The sequence below is a fragment of the Gopherus evgoodei genome, chromosome 4, assembly GCF_007399415.2.
Source record: "Gopherus evgoodei ecotype Sinaloan lineage chromosome 4, rGopEvg1_v1.p, whole genome shotgun sequence".
Lineage (NCBI taxonomy): Eukaryota > Metazoa > Chordata > Testudines > Testudinidae > Gopherus > Gopherus evgoodei.
Genome location: NC_044325.1, coordinates 35,966,216 through 35,983,814, shown reverse-complemented (window position 1 = coordinate 35,983,814; position 17,599 = coordinate 35,966,216). Strand labels below are relative to the sequence as shown.

At 39.2% G+C, this 17,599-nt stretch overlaps 1 protein-coding gene across 1 annotated transcript in view; it reads left to right on the top strand.

Moving 5' to 3' along the window:
* Positions 1 to 17,599, top strand: part of SPATA7 (spermatogenesis associated 7) — a 96,257-nt gene that overhangs the window by 18,368 nt on the left and 60,290 nt on the right. The window contains 3 exon segments of the mRNA XM_030558969.1: positions 9,095 to 9,169; positions 11,936 to 12,028; positions 14,888 to 14,935. Coding sequence (XP_030414829.1) covers positions 9,095 to 9,169; positions 11,936 to 12,028; positions 14,888 to 14,935 — 216 coding nt within the window.

The following is a 17,599-nucleotide window of genomic DNA, read 5'->3' as shown; positions in this document are numbered from 1 at the left end:
TGCCTTTTCCTCTATAAAAAGATCTTGTGTGCTCTGTTTAAGCATAACATTTTTGGTAGAGAATGTGGGCAAGTAGTAATAGCACCTGTGTAAAAAGTATTTTTAAAAAAAAGTAATCCAAAAATAATATTTTGTTCAAAAAATTACTCCTTTTAAACAAATCTTGCTCTGGTAAACCAAACTCTAAAAAATATAGGCATTTGGTAAAATCTAAATTAATAAAGATGTCATTTTAAAAAATAAGCAAATAATTTTTTTAAAAAGGTAAAAAATTAACTCTGCAAAGGCTAAAAAAAATTAAGCAGTTAAACTTTATGAAAATATTGAAAAAAATAAAAAAATCTTGGTTTCTTTGCAGCTATTCTAAAAAAAAAAAAAAAGGGGGGGGTGGGGAGGGAGGGTTTCCAAAAAAATCTGTAAATAAACCAGGCAAAAAAACAACCTAATATAAATCAAATTTGGATGTCTGTTTCTAAAAGATATGCTCAAACTGGAAAAAAATTGGGTTTGATGCAAGAATCATTTGATGAAATTATATGGCCTGTGTTACACAGGATGTCAGACTAGATGCTCATAATTGTCTCTTCTGGCCTTAATTGATTAATAAAATTTATAATGAACTAAATTATAATTATTTTGTTTTTTAAAATGTCACTACTAGTATGTACAGATGTATTGGAACGTAAACTTTCGTGGGTGAATACCCACTTCGTCAGATGCATGTAATAGGAATTTCCGGAGGCAGGTATAAATATGCAGGCCAGAATCTGTCTGGAGATAACGAGATTAGTTCAGTCCTGAGCTGATGGTGTCAAATTTGCAGATGAACTGAAGCTCAGCAGTTTCTCTTTGAAGTGCTTTTGCTGCAGGATGGCTACCTTAAAATCTGCTATTGCGTGGCCAGGGAGGTTGAAGTGTTCTCCTACAGGTTTTTGTATATTGCCATTCCTAATATCTGACTTATGTCCATTTATCCTTTTACATAGAGACTGTCCAGTTTGGCTGATGTACATAGCAGAAGGGCATAAATGGACAGTAGTCAGAGCTGAGCTTCAGTTCATTTGCAAATTTGACACCATGAGCTCAGGATTAAACAAAGACTGTGAATGGCTAGCCAACTACAAAAGCAGTTTCTCCTCCCTTGGTGTTCACACCTCAACTGCTAGAAGAGGGCCTCATCCTCCCTGATTGAACTAAACTCGTTATCTCCCGTCTGATTCTGGCCTGCATATTTATACCTGCTTCTGGAAATTTCCATTACATGTCTCTGATGAAATGGTTATTCATCCACGAAAGCTCATGCTCCAATACATCTGTTAGTCTATAAGGTGCCGCAGGACTCTTTGTTGCTTTTTACAGATCCAGACTAACACGGCTACCCCTCTGATACTTAACTACTAGTATGATATTTTATTTTAATGTTAGAAAAATATTGATAATGAAGGCCTTCATCCCACACATATTTAAGTAAATATGTAGGTTTACTCATATTAATAGACCCATTATCTTCAGAGGAACTTCTCATGCTTAAAGTTAAGTATGAGCATAAAAGTGTTGCAGCACGGGGCTACTATTGTATTTTTATTTTAAAAACAGTCTCACAGCATAAATCTTTGTCAAAACAGAAGCATAAAGTTAATATCCTAAACCCAGTATCTAAGCACTGAAAAAGGTGGTTTTCAAAGGAATATAAATGACTTAGGAATACAAGTCTGACTGGTTTTAAACTGCAAACCTTGAAGAAAGACTATAGCCCAGTCAAAGAGTGTCATCTGTCTTGATGTGCAGAAGTTCAGCACATCAGAAAGTGGTGTTGGTTGTAAAAATAGCCCTGCTACTTCCTTATCAGTTTTGTATTTGAATTTGTGTTGATCTCACACAAAGGATGTTAATGAGACATAGAATTGTCTTTTTCAGTATAGATGAATGTTATAAATATCTTCTTAAAAATTCTATGTAAACTTTGAAATTCTTCTAACAATTAGGAAACTGTTTAAGAAAGTAGTACAGAATATCCACCTTAGCAATTTAATGCTATAAAATGGGAAGAAAGTAAGAACTGGCAACAGGTAAATAAAAAAAAAACAATTTAATGGAGAAATCATTTAAACAAAATATTTTTTCAACAAACAAAAAGTCATGATTGATATCCACCCTTGCCACTGGCTGGAAAAAAAAAAAGTGAATGATTCTCATCCAGTTTTCCCTTCTGTACTGCACTGTATCCTTCATTAGCAAGCAAAGGCCACAAAAGGAAGCAATTACAAGCATTAACAATGTACTTAAGGACCTAATTGATTTTTGATGTTTCTTATGTAATTTTGTTTACATTCTGTACGTTGGGAAGCTGTATATATGACAAAACTCTTGTGTAAATTACCTAGGGTGACCAATGCAATGTCTCTGAAATTTGAATAAACATTTGGCTTACTACTGCAGTTATTTGCATTAGGTATCAGATATATGTATCCACATACTACTTATTGGCAGGAAAAGTTCATTTTCTGAAATGACACATTTAAATCAGATTAATTTCTTAAAGCTAAAACTGGTTTGTACAGTTCCCAGTTCAGTTCTACATATGTGTTAACAAAAAGTTTAAAACTGTGGTCAAAGGGTGTTTACAATGGAATCATTTATTTTTACAAGAAAAGAAAAGCACAGGTAGCAAAGGTTCATTTTCAATCAGAAATTTTATTATTATTTATATTACTGTTGTATTAAAAGTCCCCAATCAGGACTGGGAACCCATTGTTCTGGGCAGTGTACAAACATGATTATTTCCCAAGAGAATTTACAGTTTGAGAGCCTAATCCAAAATTTATTGAAATCAGGGGAAGGACTGTCATTGGAAAGACTCCCACAGACATAAATGGGTATTGGATCAGGTCCTAAATAGACAAAGCAGACTTACAACAGTAGACAGAAGTAGGTGTAGCTTCAAACACCTAAATTCGATATCTTCCATTGTTGTATGCAGTGTAGTTGTATAAAACAGAGACACTGGATTATTATAACAATCTATAACACTAACCCCATCTTTTTTGTCCTATGTGTGCAGAGGTGTTAGCCGGTTACTCTATCTTGAATGATCCCTTAGAACAGTATTTCCCAAACTTGGGACACCGCTTGTGTAGGGAAGGCCCCTGGCAGGCCGGGCTGGTTTGTTTACCTGCCCCGTCTGCAGGTCCGGCGGATCGCGGCTCCCACTGGCCACGGTTCGCTGCTCCAGGCCAATGGGAGCTGCTGGAAGCGGCGTGGGCCAAGGGACGTACTGGCTGCCGCTTCCAGCAGCTCCCATTGGCCTGGAGCAGCGAACCGCGGCCAGTGGGAGCCGCGATCAGCCGGACCTGCAGACGGGGCAGGTAAACAAACCAGCCCGGCCTGCCAGGGGCTTTGCCTACACAAGTGGCATCCCAAGTTTGGGAAACATTGCCTTAGAATATATGTTGACTATTTAACAACCTGTTTCACCTTGCACTTAGCTGTGAAGCTTGGAGTACCTTTCCCAGACCTGAAGAAGAGTTCTGTATGGCTGAAAAGCTCGTCTCTTTCACCAATAGAAGCTGGTCCAATAAAAGATATTACCTCTCCCACTATATCTCTCTTACAGTAGACAGAATGCATTTATATTGTTTGAAGTGATAGGTACAAGTCTTACTACCTTTATTCCCCCTTCCCATCTTCCCAGAACAAGTCATCTTTACTCCTCCCCCTCGATTATCCAAGTCCCCCAGAAAACATCTCTATTGTCAAGCTTATGTATATTCTATAGCCATGTTATTTCCTGAAGAATCTGCCCCCTGTGCTCCCAAGTATAAGCCTTACATTTTAATTTCTAGTCTTTGTCATTGTGAAGATAACCTTGAAATATGAACTGAGTGTAAACTGACATAATGTTGTCTTCCTGAGTCTATGGGGGAATGATAGCGCCTGTTATTAGATGGCTTTGTGTCTTCAGCTAATTTCCTGAGGTCTGTGTAGTTTGGGGGCAGACCCTGCTCCTCCTGAGGAGAAAGACTCAGAGGTAACTCTGCAAGATATCTCCCTCTTGGCTCTGTCTTTCGGGTTTTCCTGTGGTAGACGGATGATTTAGATCATTGTTTTGTTTTTTACAAATAACATGTATTAATAGTAAAAGGCTGGTACAGTAGCACCAAATATTTCCCTTGTTACAGTTGAACAGTGTGCCATCTGCTGGTGGTATAACGTGCTGCTTTTACAGATGGCTATAATGTAAATGAATGTTAAAAAATAAAGTACCTGATTTCCAGGGGTGCTAAGGAGCCACAGTTCCAACTGAAGACAGTAGGAGTTTCACGTCTGTGAACGCCTTTAAAATCAGATCCAAACTGTATGATTAACTGAATAGGATCAAAATTATAGTTACAGGAATGCACAAATGGATACTCTTATGGTTCCTGGACTGTTCTCTCCAGGATTCCTTCACCTGAAATAATACATTAGAGATGATCTTATAATTAGACATCTGTCTATAAAATGTGTATTTTTATGGTATTATCTGACTCAGCTGTACATCACTTACAAAGTGATGGAAAACTTAGGTTCCATTTGATCAGCTCTGGATGAGAATCTGTTGATTCTATGATCTCCTCTCTAGCCCAGATTTCTGAATTATGTAGATGCCGTACCACTTCATAAGCAGCTAAAATACAAGTCCCCTGCTTCTTGATGTTTATAATCTGTGGCCCCAATCCTTCAAAGACATACCTCCATAACTTTAACTGTGAACAGTCTGACTAAGTTCAGAGAGTCATGCTTTGCAGGATAGAGGTCTAAATTAGATCATGAATACTACGCAAAAGTAACAGAGACAGGGAGATTCCTAGAGCAGATTGCTAGTTTATTATTTTCACATTTGTTGTTGGATACTTAGGATTTTAATATTTTTTTTAATTATAATTCAATTTAATATTTATATTTGTTCTAAAACTATAAATATAAATTCTCATTGGAGGACACTGTGGAAGGAGCGTTTTAAGGATGCCTTTAAGTGGAGTGGCACACAAGACGAAGCTATTCCAGCGATGAGGACAAGATGAAAGATGGGTTGCAAATGAGAGAAAGAAGGCTACGAATAATATACGTATACTAGCATTTTCCTTCAAATTTCCTTCCATCATACTACCACTGCTAATAATGGTGGGAGTGCTAGTATAGACTATCTGCCAGTATTTTAACCACTGCATTGTGTATGCTTGCTTAGAGCAGATCTAGGTGACATGATAATTAAAAAGCCAGTATCCAGGTGTCCACAGTAGTGATGGTGGAAAGTTTGAAGGAAAATACTAGTGTGTGCACAGCCAAAGGTGATAACTAGTCAGGAGGCTTCAGTGAAGTCAGAGGGGCAATGTTTAGAAAGATACAAGAGCAGAGATGAAAGCAGGAGTGTAAATGTAAAGAGCCTCCCTGATGAGACTGAGATATTTGAACCTGGTATGAAAGATGAGAGGAAGTCAAATGAGGAATTCATTTAAGGGGTTAAGCTGATCTGATCACCAATCAAGAAAGATGACTTTACTAGTGGCATTTGATATGTACTGGAGGAAAGGCAAGTCAGAGGCAGGGAAGCCAGGGAGAAGGAGTTGCAGTAGTCAAGTAGATAATTGACTAAGGTAGGGCCAAGAGATAGTGATCTAAGTGCAGGAGAAATGACCGATTTTAAAGATATTTTAAATGACGAACAGATAGGATCTGGCAACAGTCTGGACGTGGCTCATTTTATTTCTTGTAGGGTCAAATAATCTGTGTGTATAGTAGACATTCAGGATGTAAATATGTAGTAACCCAGATCACAATGTGCCTCTCAAATTATTTAGTTGCATGTGAAAATTAGCAACAGATATATCCTGTCCTTTTCAAGAGTAATAGCTTTTGCAGTGCATCCAAAAAACAGATAGATGCTTTAAGCTAATGGACTTGATAGCTCCTTCTCTTTTGTAGTCAGAGCTCCTGGTGAATAGTCAGAAGATTTCTATAGCATTTGTGCTTTGTTTCTGTGAAATGTAATATGCCTACATTTGGAATACAGTAAAAAGCCCATTAAAGAGCTTGTATAATAAAACTATACATTCACTGAGCATTAAGACATCCCAGGTTTGGAAATGCTGTTATATTATAAAAGAAGATTCCATGTGACAGTGGCTTTGACTATCTATTCAGGATCTATAGTACACCTCTACCCCAATATAACGCTGTCCTCGGGAGCCAAAAAATCTTACCTTGTTATAGGTGAAACCACGTTATGTCGAACTTGCTTTGATCTGCTGGAGCATGCAGCCTCCCGTCCCTTCCCCCCCCCACCCCGGAGCTCTGCTTCACCACATTATATCCGAATTAGTGTTATAACTGATTGCGTTATATCAGGGTAGAGGTGTATTTAATGTAACTACACAGAAAGAAATTTACTACTTTGCCCTCATTGAAATCATTACACCCATCCAAAAGAAGAATGTCTTAAGATTTCCCCTTCTATTTTGATTTGTATTAGCAGTGCTTTAAAATACTACAGCCTTTAAAAGCCAAAAGGGTCCTATAGTTTATAGCTAGTTTTTAGAAATCATCAAATGCAAACCAATTTTATCTTGTTCCCCATACCTTCTTTACTGTTACGTTCCATGTGCCAGAAGCAACAAATATAGCCCTCAATTCTGTAAACACTCACCCAAGTGCTAAACTTTAAGCATGTAATTAGATTTCCCATCTGGTTAAAGTTAAGCAGATATGTAAGTTTTTGGAGGATTGGGGCCATAACCAGAGAGCTGCTCTATTTTATCAGTTTCACTTTGTTTCTCTGCTTGTACATGGAGCAGAGGTGATGGGAAGGGAAGCAGTGAGGGATTTGGACTGGGAAGGAAGGGTACGCAATCAGAGAATAGGAGAGGAGTTAAAGAGAAGCAACCAGGAAACAAGAATGGATAGAAGCAGTAATGAAGAATGGAAAAAAGATGCGGATGAAGAAAAGGATGGCTAGGTTTTGGTGTTGACCTGAATAGTAAAAGTTACATCCCTACTTCTAATATGAAGGACCTTGAATTAGGGGATTTAAAAAAAAACATAATATTTTTAAATTTTAATTTTAAAAAATACTATGTATCTCAGAATAAAGACATCTTTCTTTTCTCCACAATTTTTCAAATATCTTAGTTTTAAAAAAAATTAATATAGTAAAAAGCATAGTGTATTTCATGGAGTGTAGTTGTACCAGACACCGAAGAGTCCAAGTGCATTAGATAACCACACATTATTGGTTACTTTCAGCCTCTTACCTCACAGAGCACCTGAGGTGTGTTTACATCTGTTTATGACCATGCACCTTGTCATGTGTTTTTACTTGCACACAGTGGTGCCATGTATCAGTTGCAGGGCAATCATTCACATGACCATTTCAGGCTCTCTTAACATCTACAGGTGAGAGAGAACGAGCTAGTTCAGCCCTTGACAATGATCATATGTTCCTTGAAATTGACTGCAAATTATTATAGTCAATAGTAAGTGGAGTAGGTATGGTACTTAAACTTCAAGAAAGAAATCTTGTTTTAGAAGAGTCTTATGGATTTTTTCTTTGTTTTATATTTTAAATTCTTGGGATTAGCCACATAGAGTGAAGGCTCAGAGCATGTTATTGCTCATATCAATCAATATTTCCTTTTAAAAATGGCTTCAGAAATGTGGAGTTTCTCTGAAATCAGGTGGTGATTTTTAAGATCCTAATTTACATAAGAGACAATAGATGGGATTTTCAAGTGCACTCAGTGTGCTGAGCCCTTTTGAAAATCATACTGACTGTTAACGGGATAAAATATTGACCAGTGAACAACAGCTGCTGCATTTAATATTAAGACATTTATTTTCTGAGCAGAATATGTTGATTCTATGATGCTTATTCTCCTATTATGCCAAACAACTGGTACTAGGGTGAGTTGTTGCATCAACATTTGTCATAGAATAGCTGCACTGTGATTGTTTTAGATCTAAAAATATTAAATGGAATCTCTGCCAGTCCATCAAACTGTTGGAAAGTTGAATGATTATTTTTTTAAATGACCTCAGCCAGTGCAATACCAGGTTATCTATACACAGCATACTTCGAAACAACTCCTTTATTGCCAAGATGGTTTCTTATTGGAGGAGAAAGCACAGATTGTTTCCTTAAAGTGTTCAGAATTTAGCCGTGTAAATTATGTGCATGAATTTAAATTACATCAGCATCTATCATCGGAAAAGATTATACGTACATCAGTCATTTGATGTAATGGATTTAAAGTCCTTACAATAAAACATTAAAAGAAGTTATACTTTAGCCAAACATGAGTTTTTATTGGGCCCTGTACGGGATAACTGAGTGAAATTTAATGGACTGTGATATACAGGAGATCTAATGATTCATTCTGGCTTTAAACTCTATGAATCTATGAAAACATCACAGTCATACTTTGTATGCAGTGTTGTTGTAGCTGTGTCAGTCCCACGATATTAGAGAGACAAGGTGGTTGAGGTCATATCTTCTGTTGGGCCAGCTTCTGTTGGTGAGAGAGACAAACTTTCAAGCTTACACAGGCTCTTCCACAGGTCTGGGAAACAGACTCAGAGTGTCACAGCTAAATAGAAGGTGGCACATATTGTTTAGCATAAGTAGTTGTTATATTTCAAAGGAACGTTCCTTTGAAGGGACCATTCTCTATGCAGAACAATTTGTGCCACCTTGTATTTAGCTGTGACACTCTGAGTACCTTTTCCAGACCTGAAGAAGAGCTCTGTGTAATCTCGAAAGCTTGTCTCTCTCTAACCAACCAAAGTTGGTCCAATAAAAGAAATTACCTCACCCACGCTGTCTCTCAACAATCATACTTTGGTATTTAGGTAATATGTGAAGCTCATTGAACTGTAATGATGTTCACGTTATAGCATTAAATAAAGTCCACCCTTCCAGTAATGATTGGCTGCCGCAGATTCAAATTTCTCATAATAACCAATTTAAGCAGACCTTCGCAGCTTTAAAGAAACATGTTCTGCTTTATCCTATTTGTCAAAATATGTATTTCCTTCTAATTGTTTGACATTTTTGTTTAAGTGAGCGAATACCCAGCCATTCCCAGATATGGTCCAGCAAGCCCATTTAAAGGACATTTAAGTACTCAGAGTAATGGTAAGTAATATGTATGATTAGGTAAAATGGTTGTCATTGTTGCTTTGTATGGACATGTTCATTTTATGATTTTTAAAAAAATATTTTTGTTAAAACCTTTGACTTAAACTTTTACTGAAGTTTTAATAATAGTAATATACAAATGTGCTTTACTGAAAGGACATTTGGTCTTTTCACATTGGGTTTTATGTATCTTGGTGCTTTTGCTGGCTAGAATACATAAAATTACAGCTAAAAAGGTAAAAATACTACCTTTAAGTGTTATTTTTTATGAGCTAATAGCTCAAATAGAACGAATAATATGTATTCTAATATGATATTGAGCTTGTTTCCATTCAGGTGATGAAGAAGCTATGGCTCCCATTGAGCAAAGCACTTAAGCATATGTATAACTTTAAGATTGTGAGTAGTCCCCTCTGTTCTGTAGACCACTTGAGTATGTGTTTAAATGCCCTGCTAAAACAGTACCTATATTTACAGGGACTTCTTGAACTCTGTCCAAGCTAAAATTTTTGTGTCGTAAGATATCTTAAACATGAATGACAAAGATTATGTTTAAATAAAAATAAATGATTGAAAATGGTTTAGGACTCTGTGGGACAAATCTGATCATGTCAGGTGCTGAGTGTGCTGAACTCTCACTAATGTCAACATTTCACAGCATCAGGCCCTTATCCACAATGTCGTGAGTTTAGGAATCTCTGTGTAACCCTTCTGCCCCGCTGATTTGGCAGCAACAAGGGCCGGGTTCAGTATCCAGGGGTTCCATTTCAGTAACACAATGCATAACCGGCTCGAGCCCCCACCCAGTGACCTGGGACACTCACATACCACACCCCCCTGGGCGCCTCTAGGAGGCAATACTTCCCCTCTCGCAAGCACAGAGTCTGAGTGTAGTGAAATCTTTTTAATAAAGGAAGGAATCAATGCGGCATTCCATTGGAGAAACACCACAAACAGGGTTATAACACAGACCATAAACAAAAACCCACCTCCAAGTACGTTTGGCACTGTCCTTTTTCCCCTTAGGGTTTTAAGTCCAATCACCCCAAAGTCCAACAACCCAAAAGTCTCTGGTCAATGCCACCCCAGAGTTCGAGAGTTTATCTGTAGAGGTCCCTCCCCCCAGCCTGGGTAGAAAGGGGCATCTTACGTGGTCCGGGGCCAACTGCCCTGCCTCTCCGTGGGTTCTGCTTCCGCCTTCTCCACGAGCTGCTCCGCTTTACCAGCCGCTCCACTCTGCTCCTCCAGCCGTCCTCAGAAACTGCTCCGCTCCACCAGCTGCTCTGCTCCATGAGCTGCTCCAGTTCTCTCTGCAAACTGCTCAGCTCCGCTTGCTCTGTGGGCCGCGCCACCCGTCCCACAGCTACTCCGCTCTGCTAGCCGCTCTGCTGCCACCAGCTGTCCCATGATCTGCTCCACTCCGCCAGCTGCTCTGTTCCACAGTATAGCTTCAGGCTCCCCCACTAGTTAGCACAGTACTCAGTGCTCTCAGCTCAGTAATTTCAGCTCTTTAGTGATTTCAACTCTTAGTGATCTCAGCTCTTAGTAGAGGAGCCCCAGTGCTAGTGCACTATTAGCCCAAAGTTCAGCTCAATAACCTGTATTTAGATTCTTGAGGGAATAAAAAAAATCAACTCTGACATTCCACAGTGGAGAGAGGAGGAGGTGGAACTGGTGCTTCTGGCTCCACAAGGAGACTGCACCACCAGGCACAGATACCTGTCCCCAACCTCTCTCAATTCACTGGGTTTTGGAACCCATGTCCCTTGTCTAGCAAGTACCACCCAACTGAGGGTGAGTCATTTGTCACCAAGCAGTCCCACAGCTCGGCAGTCTGGGATAGGGTAGGCGTGCCTATGCAAATACACTCTCTGAAATTCTTTCCACCAGATGTCAGGGTAGAGCTTATGCTGACTCTGCTTACATCTGTTTCCCATATAACAGTTGGTAATATCACTAAACCTTCTAACAATGTGAATAACATTTTCCTGCAGACCCTCACCTTGAGGGCTGGCAGGTAAATGGAGGGGTGGGACAGCTAACTGAGTATTGTTTTTAAATGTATTTATTTATACTGATGAAATTTAAACATATATTCTGTTACTGGTTTGGAATAAAAGTTTTTAAAAGTTTGGGGTTGGATGGATGCGGTGGAAGTGATGGAAAACTGGGACTTTATCAGCTCAGCATTTTAACTATGAAAATGCTACCAAACCAGCCCATTAATGTGAGAGAGACAAAGTGCCTTGGATTCATGGGTAGAACACCTGGATTTGAGGCTGTCAGACATACGCTATTCAGTTTTAAAGAGGGGAGGGAGCATTAGCACACTTTGATGACCACCAAATTGCAGTTTGGTTTAGAGATGCAGTATGATCTTGTAGAAGATGGAATAAGTGTGCTTAAACACTGAATCTGGGGTTGTAATGCAAACTAACACTGCAGGGAAAGGAGAAAAGGTAGGAGGGAGAAATGATATCCTAGAACCAAGCATGAGTGAAAGCCTCGGTACCCTTTCCCAAAAGTACCATGATTCTGAAGCTGTTAGGAAAGACAAGTGTCCCCTTAGGGCATGTCGCTTGTGAAGTTGGGAGGAGAAAGGCAAGGGCAGCCTGATGCTCTGGTTCTTGTGGCCTCCATTATGTAACACTGCCTGCCATCTTTGCAGCTCTTGTTTGGAACTGTGTTGGGTTTGAACTGTAATTAATTAATAACTATCTTTACATTACTTTTTATAACATTCAAATGTGTTTAATTTTATAGCTTTTTGCATTGACTCCTCCCGGAGACTAAATAACCAGTACCTGATCAGGGATCACTTGGCTTTTCATTATAACAAAATCCTTTCAGCCAAAGGTAAAAACATCCAAACATGAAACTTCTACATCCAGTTTTAGCTCCTTCCTTCACTTTGCATTAGAATAGACCTGTAACAGAAATTGGGTTGTAGAAAGTTTTGTTTTTGCTGGTACAGTTCCTTGCTGATGTCAGTTGGCTGCTTCCCACTAATTATAAATATGAAAAGTCATCCAGTAATTCTGTGTGTGCTTGTTTTTCTCACATTAACATCTTGTTTTATTATTCATTCAGGTGATGATAGAAAGATACTACTTTATTTAATGATGTTTAGTGCTGTGAGTCTGTCTTTGATTTCCCTTCATTTCACTCTGTTTTGTTGCTGATGCTAAGTAAATTGCATAGAGCAAACAAAAACAAAAAAACCTTCATTAGGATAGGTTTGTGGTGGTAAACACAGATTAGTTACATCAGAAGAAATGTAGAGCATTTCATCTTTTAAAAACAAACAAATGAAACCCCAAAAAGGCCTAATTTTCAAAGGTGCTAAATACAAGGGTTCTCATTGCAGTCAGTGGAAGATGTGAGTGTTTAGCACTTTGAAAAATTTCCCCAAATGTTGGTAAATTATTATAATCTATTATTAATCTTTAAAAGCAGCAAAGAATCCTGTGGCACCTTATAGTGAATACCCACTTCGTCAGATGCACCAAAACATCTGTTAGTCTATAAGGTGCCACAGGATTCTTTGCTGCTTTTACAGATCCAGACTAACACAGCTACCCCTCTGATACTATTAATCTTTGTTATTCATAAAGTAATATTAATGTTCATTGTTCTTTACAGAGAAGTAAATTCAAACTTTAGAGTAATGTTTTCACAAAGCAAATGTTAGGAAGTCTGGAACTTCAGAGTAAAGGTTCCATGCACACCTTAATTTTCTGTGGCAGAGGAATGAGCACTCATGAGAGGAATCAGGGAGATTGTTTTAGTTTGAATATCAGATAGCTGTGATAAATTGAGCTTATAAGGGAAAGCTAGTCAACCACTGCCTTTTCATAACAGTGCAGTTTATATTGGTTGCTTATGAACTAAGAATCCAACACTTTATCCTCTTTGTTGCCTCATCCATTTTGCTTGTTGTGGGATGACGGTCAAAGGAAATCAGGCTAATGATACTGCTAATCTTCAGGTATTAATAATCACTAAAATTCAGACTCAAGAGTTTGAATAAGAAGATAATGCAAATAACTTTTTGTTAGGCACAGAGAAGCACCAAAAGCTGAATACAGAAGCTCCAGTGTGTGCTTCATTTACAATTTTATTTTTCTAAAATTGTGATTCATAGATTCAGATACCTAGGACTGAAAGGGACCTCGAGCGGTCATCAAGTCCAGTCCCCTGCCCTCATGGCAGGACCAAATATTGTCTAGACCATTCCTAATAGACATTTATCTAACCTACTCTTAAATATCTCCAGAGATGGAGATTCCACAACTTCCCTAGGCAATCTATTCCAGTGTTTAACTACCCTGACAGTTAGAAACCTTTTTCCTAATGTCCAACCTAAATCTCCTTGCTGCAGTTTAAGCCCATTGCTTCTTGTTCTATCATTGGAGGCTAAGGTGAACAAGTTTTCTCCCTCCTCCTGATGACATCTAAAAGGGTGACATATCACAAGCAACCTGCTCCAGATATGATCTGAGGAGTTGCAGTTCTCAGACATTTATGCAGGCTGCTTCACAGATTTCCTTAACTTGCACAACCTTTTCATTTTAATTTCTTATTCCAGTTTGGAGAGGTTATTCCCAACTATCTCTGTCTTGTATTGTATTTGGAAATTTTTTGCACCAAAGCACAATTCAGATTTCATACCAGCCATTACAGCCTTCTGAAGCAATACCTTTTCCATTTCAATTACTTAGAACAGCTAATTCATTTTTTGTATACATTTAGTGCAAAACTTAGTACATTATGCTTAATTATGGCAAAACTTTGCCCAAAGGTTGAATATTACTGAAGCTTAGAAACTTGTGGTGCTGTCCTTATGCAGTGTTTACAGTCAACCTTTCATTAAAGAATCAAGTGGAAAAAAGTAGGTTACAAAGCTCTGCCTAACTTTTTTTTTAAGTCAAATAATAGAATATAATGTCCTGGATCTGAGGCAGTGACCCAAGGGTCATTGGGAATTTATTAAATATTTTGTGCGCATACTTTAAAAAAAAAAGTAGATTTTTGTGTGTGTTGTTTGTTTTAAATTTCACAGCTTATTCCCATGCTTCATGGCATAAACTGGTCCAAATCCTGCAAATATTAATGCTCATACTTAAGGCTGCGAATCATTCATGGAGGTCATGGAAGTCACGGCTTCCGTGACTTTCCATGACCTCCATGAATTTTGCAGCATTGATGCAGCTGACCCCAGGGCCATCCCAACAGCTGGGGAAGTTGGTAAGATTTAGTCACAGATATTTTTGGTAAAAGTCATGGACAGGTCACAGGGGCGTGAATTTTTGTTTATTGCCCATGACCTGTCCATGACTTATATTAAAAATAGCCATGACTAAAATGTAGCCTTACTCATATTTAACTTTAAGCACCTGAGTAGTCCTATTGAAATCAATGGGATTACTCACATGCTTAAAGTTAAACACACACGTGTTTATAGGATCAGGACCTAGTTAAGGTCAGGAAGAAATTCCTCTCTCATGATATATTATCACAACACTAGATGCATTACACTTTTCCACCTTCTTCCAGCCATTCTCAGAGACAGGGTACTGTATACCTAATTAGCTAAACTGTTAGCCTTTAATTAAACAAGTCATTGTTTAGTGATATTTTGGTAATATATTGTTCTAACCATAGCAATATTAAGCATAGGATCTTGCATACTCACGTCTATTTTTTTTGTTTCAGCAGCCGTAGACTGTTCAGTGCCAAAAAGCAGGTTAACCAGCATCAAATGTAAGTATTTTCCTATGAGATGTTAATTCTTTAAAAGTTTTATAAAGTTATGGTGTTATTTTCTATTAATAAGGTTACGATTTAATCAGGGTATTTTTAGTAAAAGTCATGTACAGATCATGGACAATAAACAAAAATTCTGTCCCGTGACCTATATGACTATATGGCTATATAACTTTTACTATAAATATCCCTGACTAAATCTTATGAGGGGGCTTCTGGCTGGTGGGGGCGTGCCCAGGGGCCAGCAGCACCAGCTGCGGGGCCGCCGACCGTGGCTGCTCCGCAAACACTCTGGGGACCGCTGCAGGGGGCTGCCTGAGCAGCAGCTGCTCCGGCAACCCCAGGGATTCTGCAACATCTATGACAGACATGGGGCCCTAGCTATTAATGATATAACATTCAAATTTGCAGTAGGCACCTCACAAATACAAGAAAAATCCCGGTCCCCACCCAGAAGGGCCCACAATCTAAGTTTCTCACAATATAAGAGGCTCATAAATGGAAAAGGGAGGGAAAGAGAGAGGAAGCACAAGGGTAACAATAAAAGATCACAGTTACTCAGTAAGGTACACGTGTATCTTCATGACTCTATAACGCCTCCTCATTCCCCTTTTTATGGCAGTCTGTAATGAATTTAGCCTAGTGAAATGCATCTAGCCAGTTATTGCCAACCTTGAAGTTTAAAGTCATCGTCTTCCCCATGGTGGATGCAGCAGAAGCAGGAGAAGTGCAATATTCTCTCTCTCCCACCTCCCTTCCAATGTATTACATCTCTGACCTTATGGCACCACATATAGGGTGGGAGGTAAATTTTGTCTCCATATATACTCAGCTTCTCTATGAAGACTTTTAACAAGAGTGCCCATTACTGCCAGTTCTGGATGTGTTTTGGGAAAGTCAGCACCTGCCAGGAACTGGACTGAGACCAATCAACTCATTTCACAAAAACAATCAAACAGCCATCAGGTGGTAACAACATAGGTCACTATCAACCTGGATTGAGCTGCAGTTATTACCATTGTTAGTTATATCTCTGTATCAAATATTGTTTGTGATAAGAGAAAGGAGAAAGTTATTGCGACAACAGTGCAAGCGGAATGCAGTGACTTTCAAGACATCAGCTTACTGACTGCTAAAAGAAGTATACCAGTCAAGAGGCTAAACCTCAGCTGCTTGTTAAATTAACAAACATATTTCTTCATTGTATTCTTGTCAAGATACATACTAATGATTTGTTTATCTGTTTCCATGCTTGTATTGTAATTAGTAACAAAAGATAAGATGATGATGGTGATAAGTGAATTATTAAAGCAAACATTTTGGATGGAAGAAGGCCATGGAATGTGTTTTCTACTCAGTGCACAGGGCCGGCTCCAGGCACCTGCAAAGGAAGCAGGTGCTTGGGGCGGCCAATGAAAAGGGGCGGCACATCCAGGTCTTCTGCGGCAATTCATCAGCGGGACCCTCAGTCCCTCTGGGAGTGAAGAATGAAGCGGCGCGATAGAGCTGCCGCTAAAGTGCCGCTGATCGCGGCTTTGTCTTTTTTTTTTTTTTATCCCCGTTTCACAGCTTGAGGCGGCAAAAGAGCTGGAGCTAGCCCTGTCGGTGCAGAATCTAGACCCTCCTTCTCTGTACTTAGTCTGAGACACAGCCAAATCAATGTGTTGTGGGGAGACCAAGATACATGGTTCACACACCCTTTGGGCAGCAGAACTCAATTTCACAGGGCTGTTACATGTCCCTGGGGAATGGGTTTTAGGGATGTTTAGGCAAGAAGCAAAGCAGAGCCAGAAGGTTCAAGACAACCTGTGGATTCATCATCTGCTGTTTCAGAGGGTGCAGCACAGACTGGAAGCGGTATCAAAAGGGATTATTACAGCCTCTAGGCTGCAAGAGCAGCTTCATATCAGCTATCCTGCAGATCAGCCATCTAACTAGCCTGCAGATCCACAGCTTGGGATATAGGATTCCTCCTGGCACCTTGGGGGGAGGGATAGCTCAGTGGTTTGAGCATTGGCTTGTTAGTCTAGGGTTGGTGAGTTCAATCCTTGAGGGGACCACTTAGGGAGCTGGGCAAAATCAGTACTTGCTTTTGCTAGTGAAGGTAGGGGGCCAGACTTGATGACCCTTCAGGGACCCTTCCAGCTCTATGAGATAGGTATGTCTCCACGTATCAATAGCTCCTCTGTACCAAGCATGGCTACTTCAGCTTGGTGTAGGATGGAGGATTAAAGTGCTTGGGTTTTTTGGAAAAAACAGTTCACTTCTGTGACTTCTCTTGCTGCCTCAGTCAGGGCCTTTTTGAATTCCCACCTGAGTAAAGAAGATTCTGCTGCACTTGCTTAGGCCTTCTGAACTTTCTGCCCATTTATTTCAGAGTCTGCTATTTTCACAAACAAAATATTCCTGAACTGTGAGCCAGTTCATGCCATAGTGAATTTTTCTGGATTATATGAGTACATGTTGAAAACAGGGTCAGAGCCTTAACCTTAGCAGATAATTGTAATGGCACTAGTAGGTGTATTCCATAGTGAGTAAAATTCCATTTCAAATGGAACTTGCCTAGGTACAGTGTATTTCCCTTTCCGTTCAGTTTACTCAGACCAGTCTCAGACTGTGTAACTTTGTCATGGTTACAGAATTTGAATTAATCTCCTACCA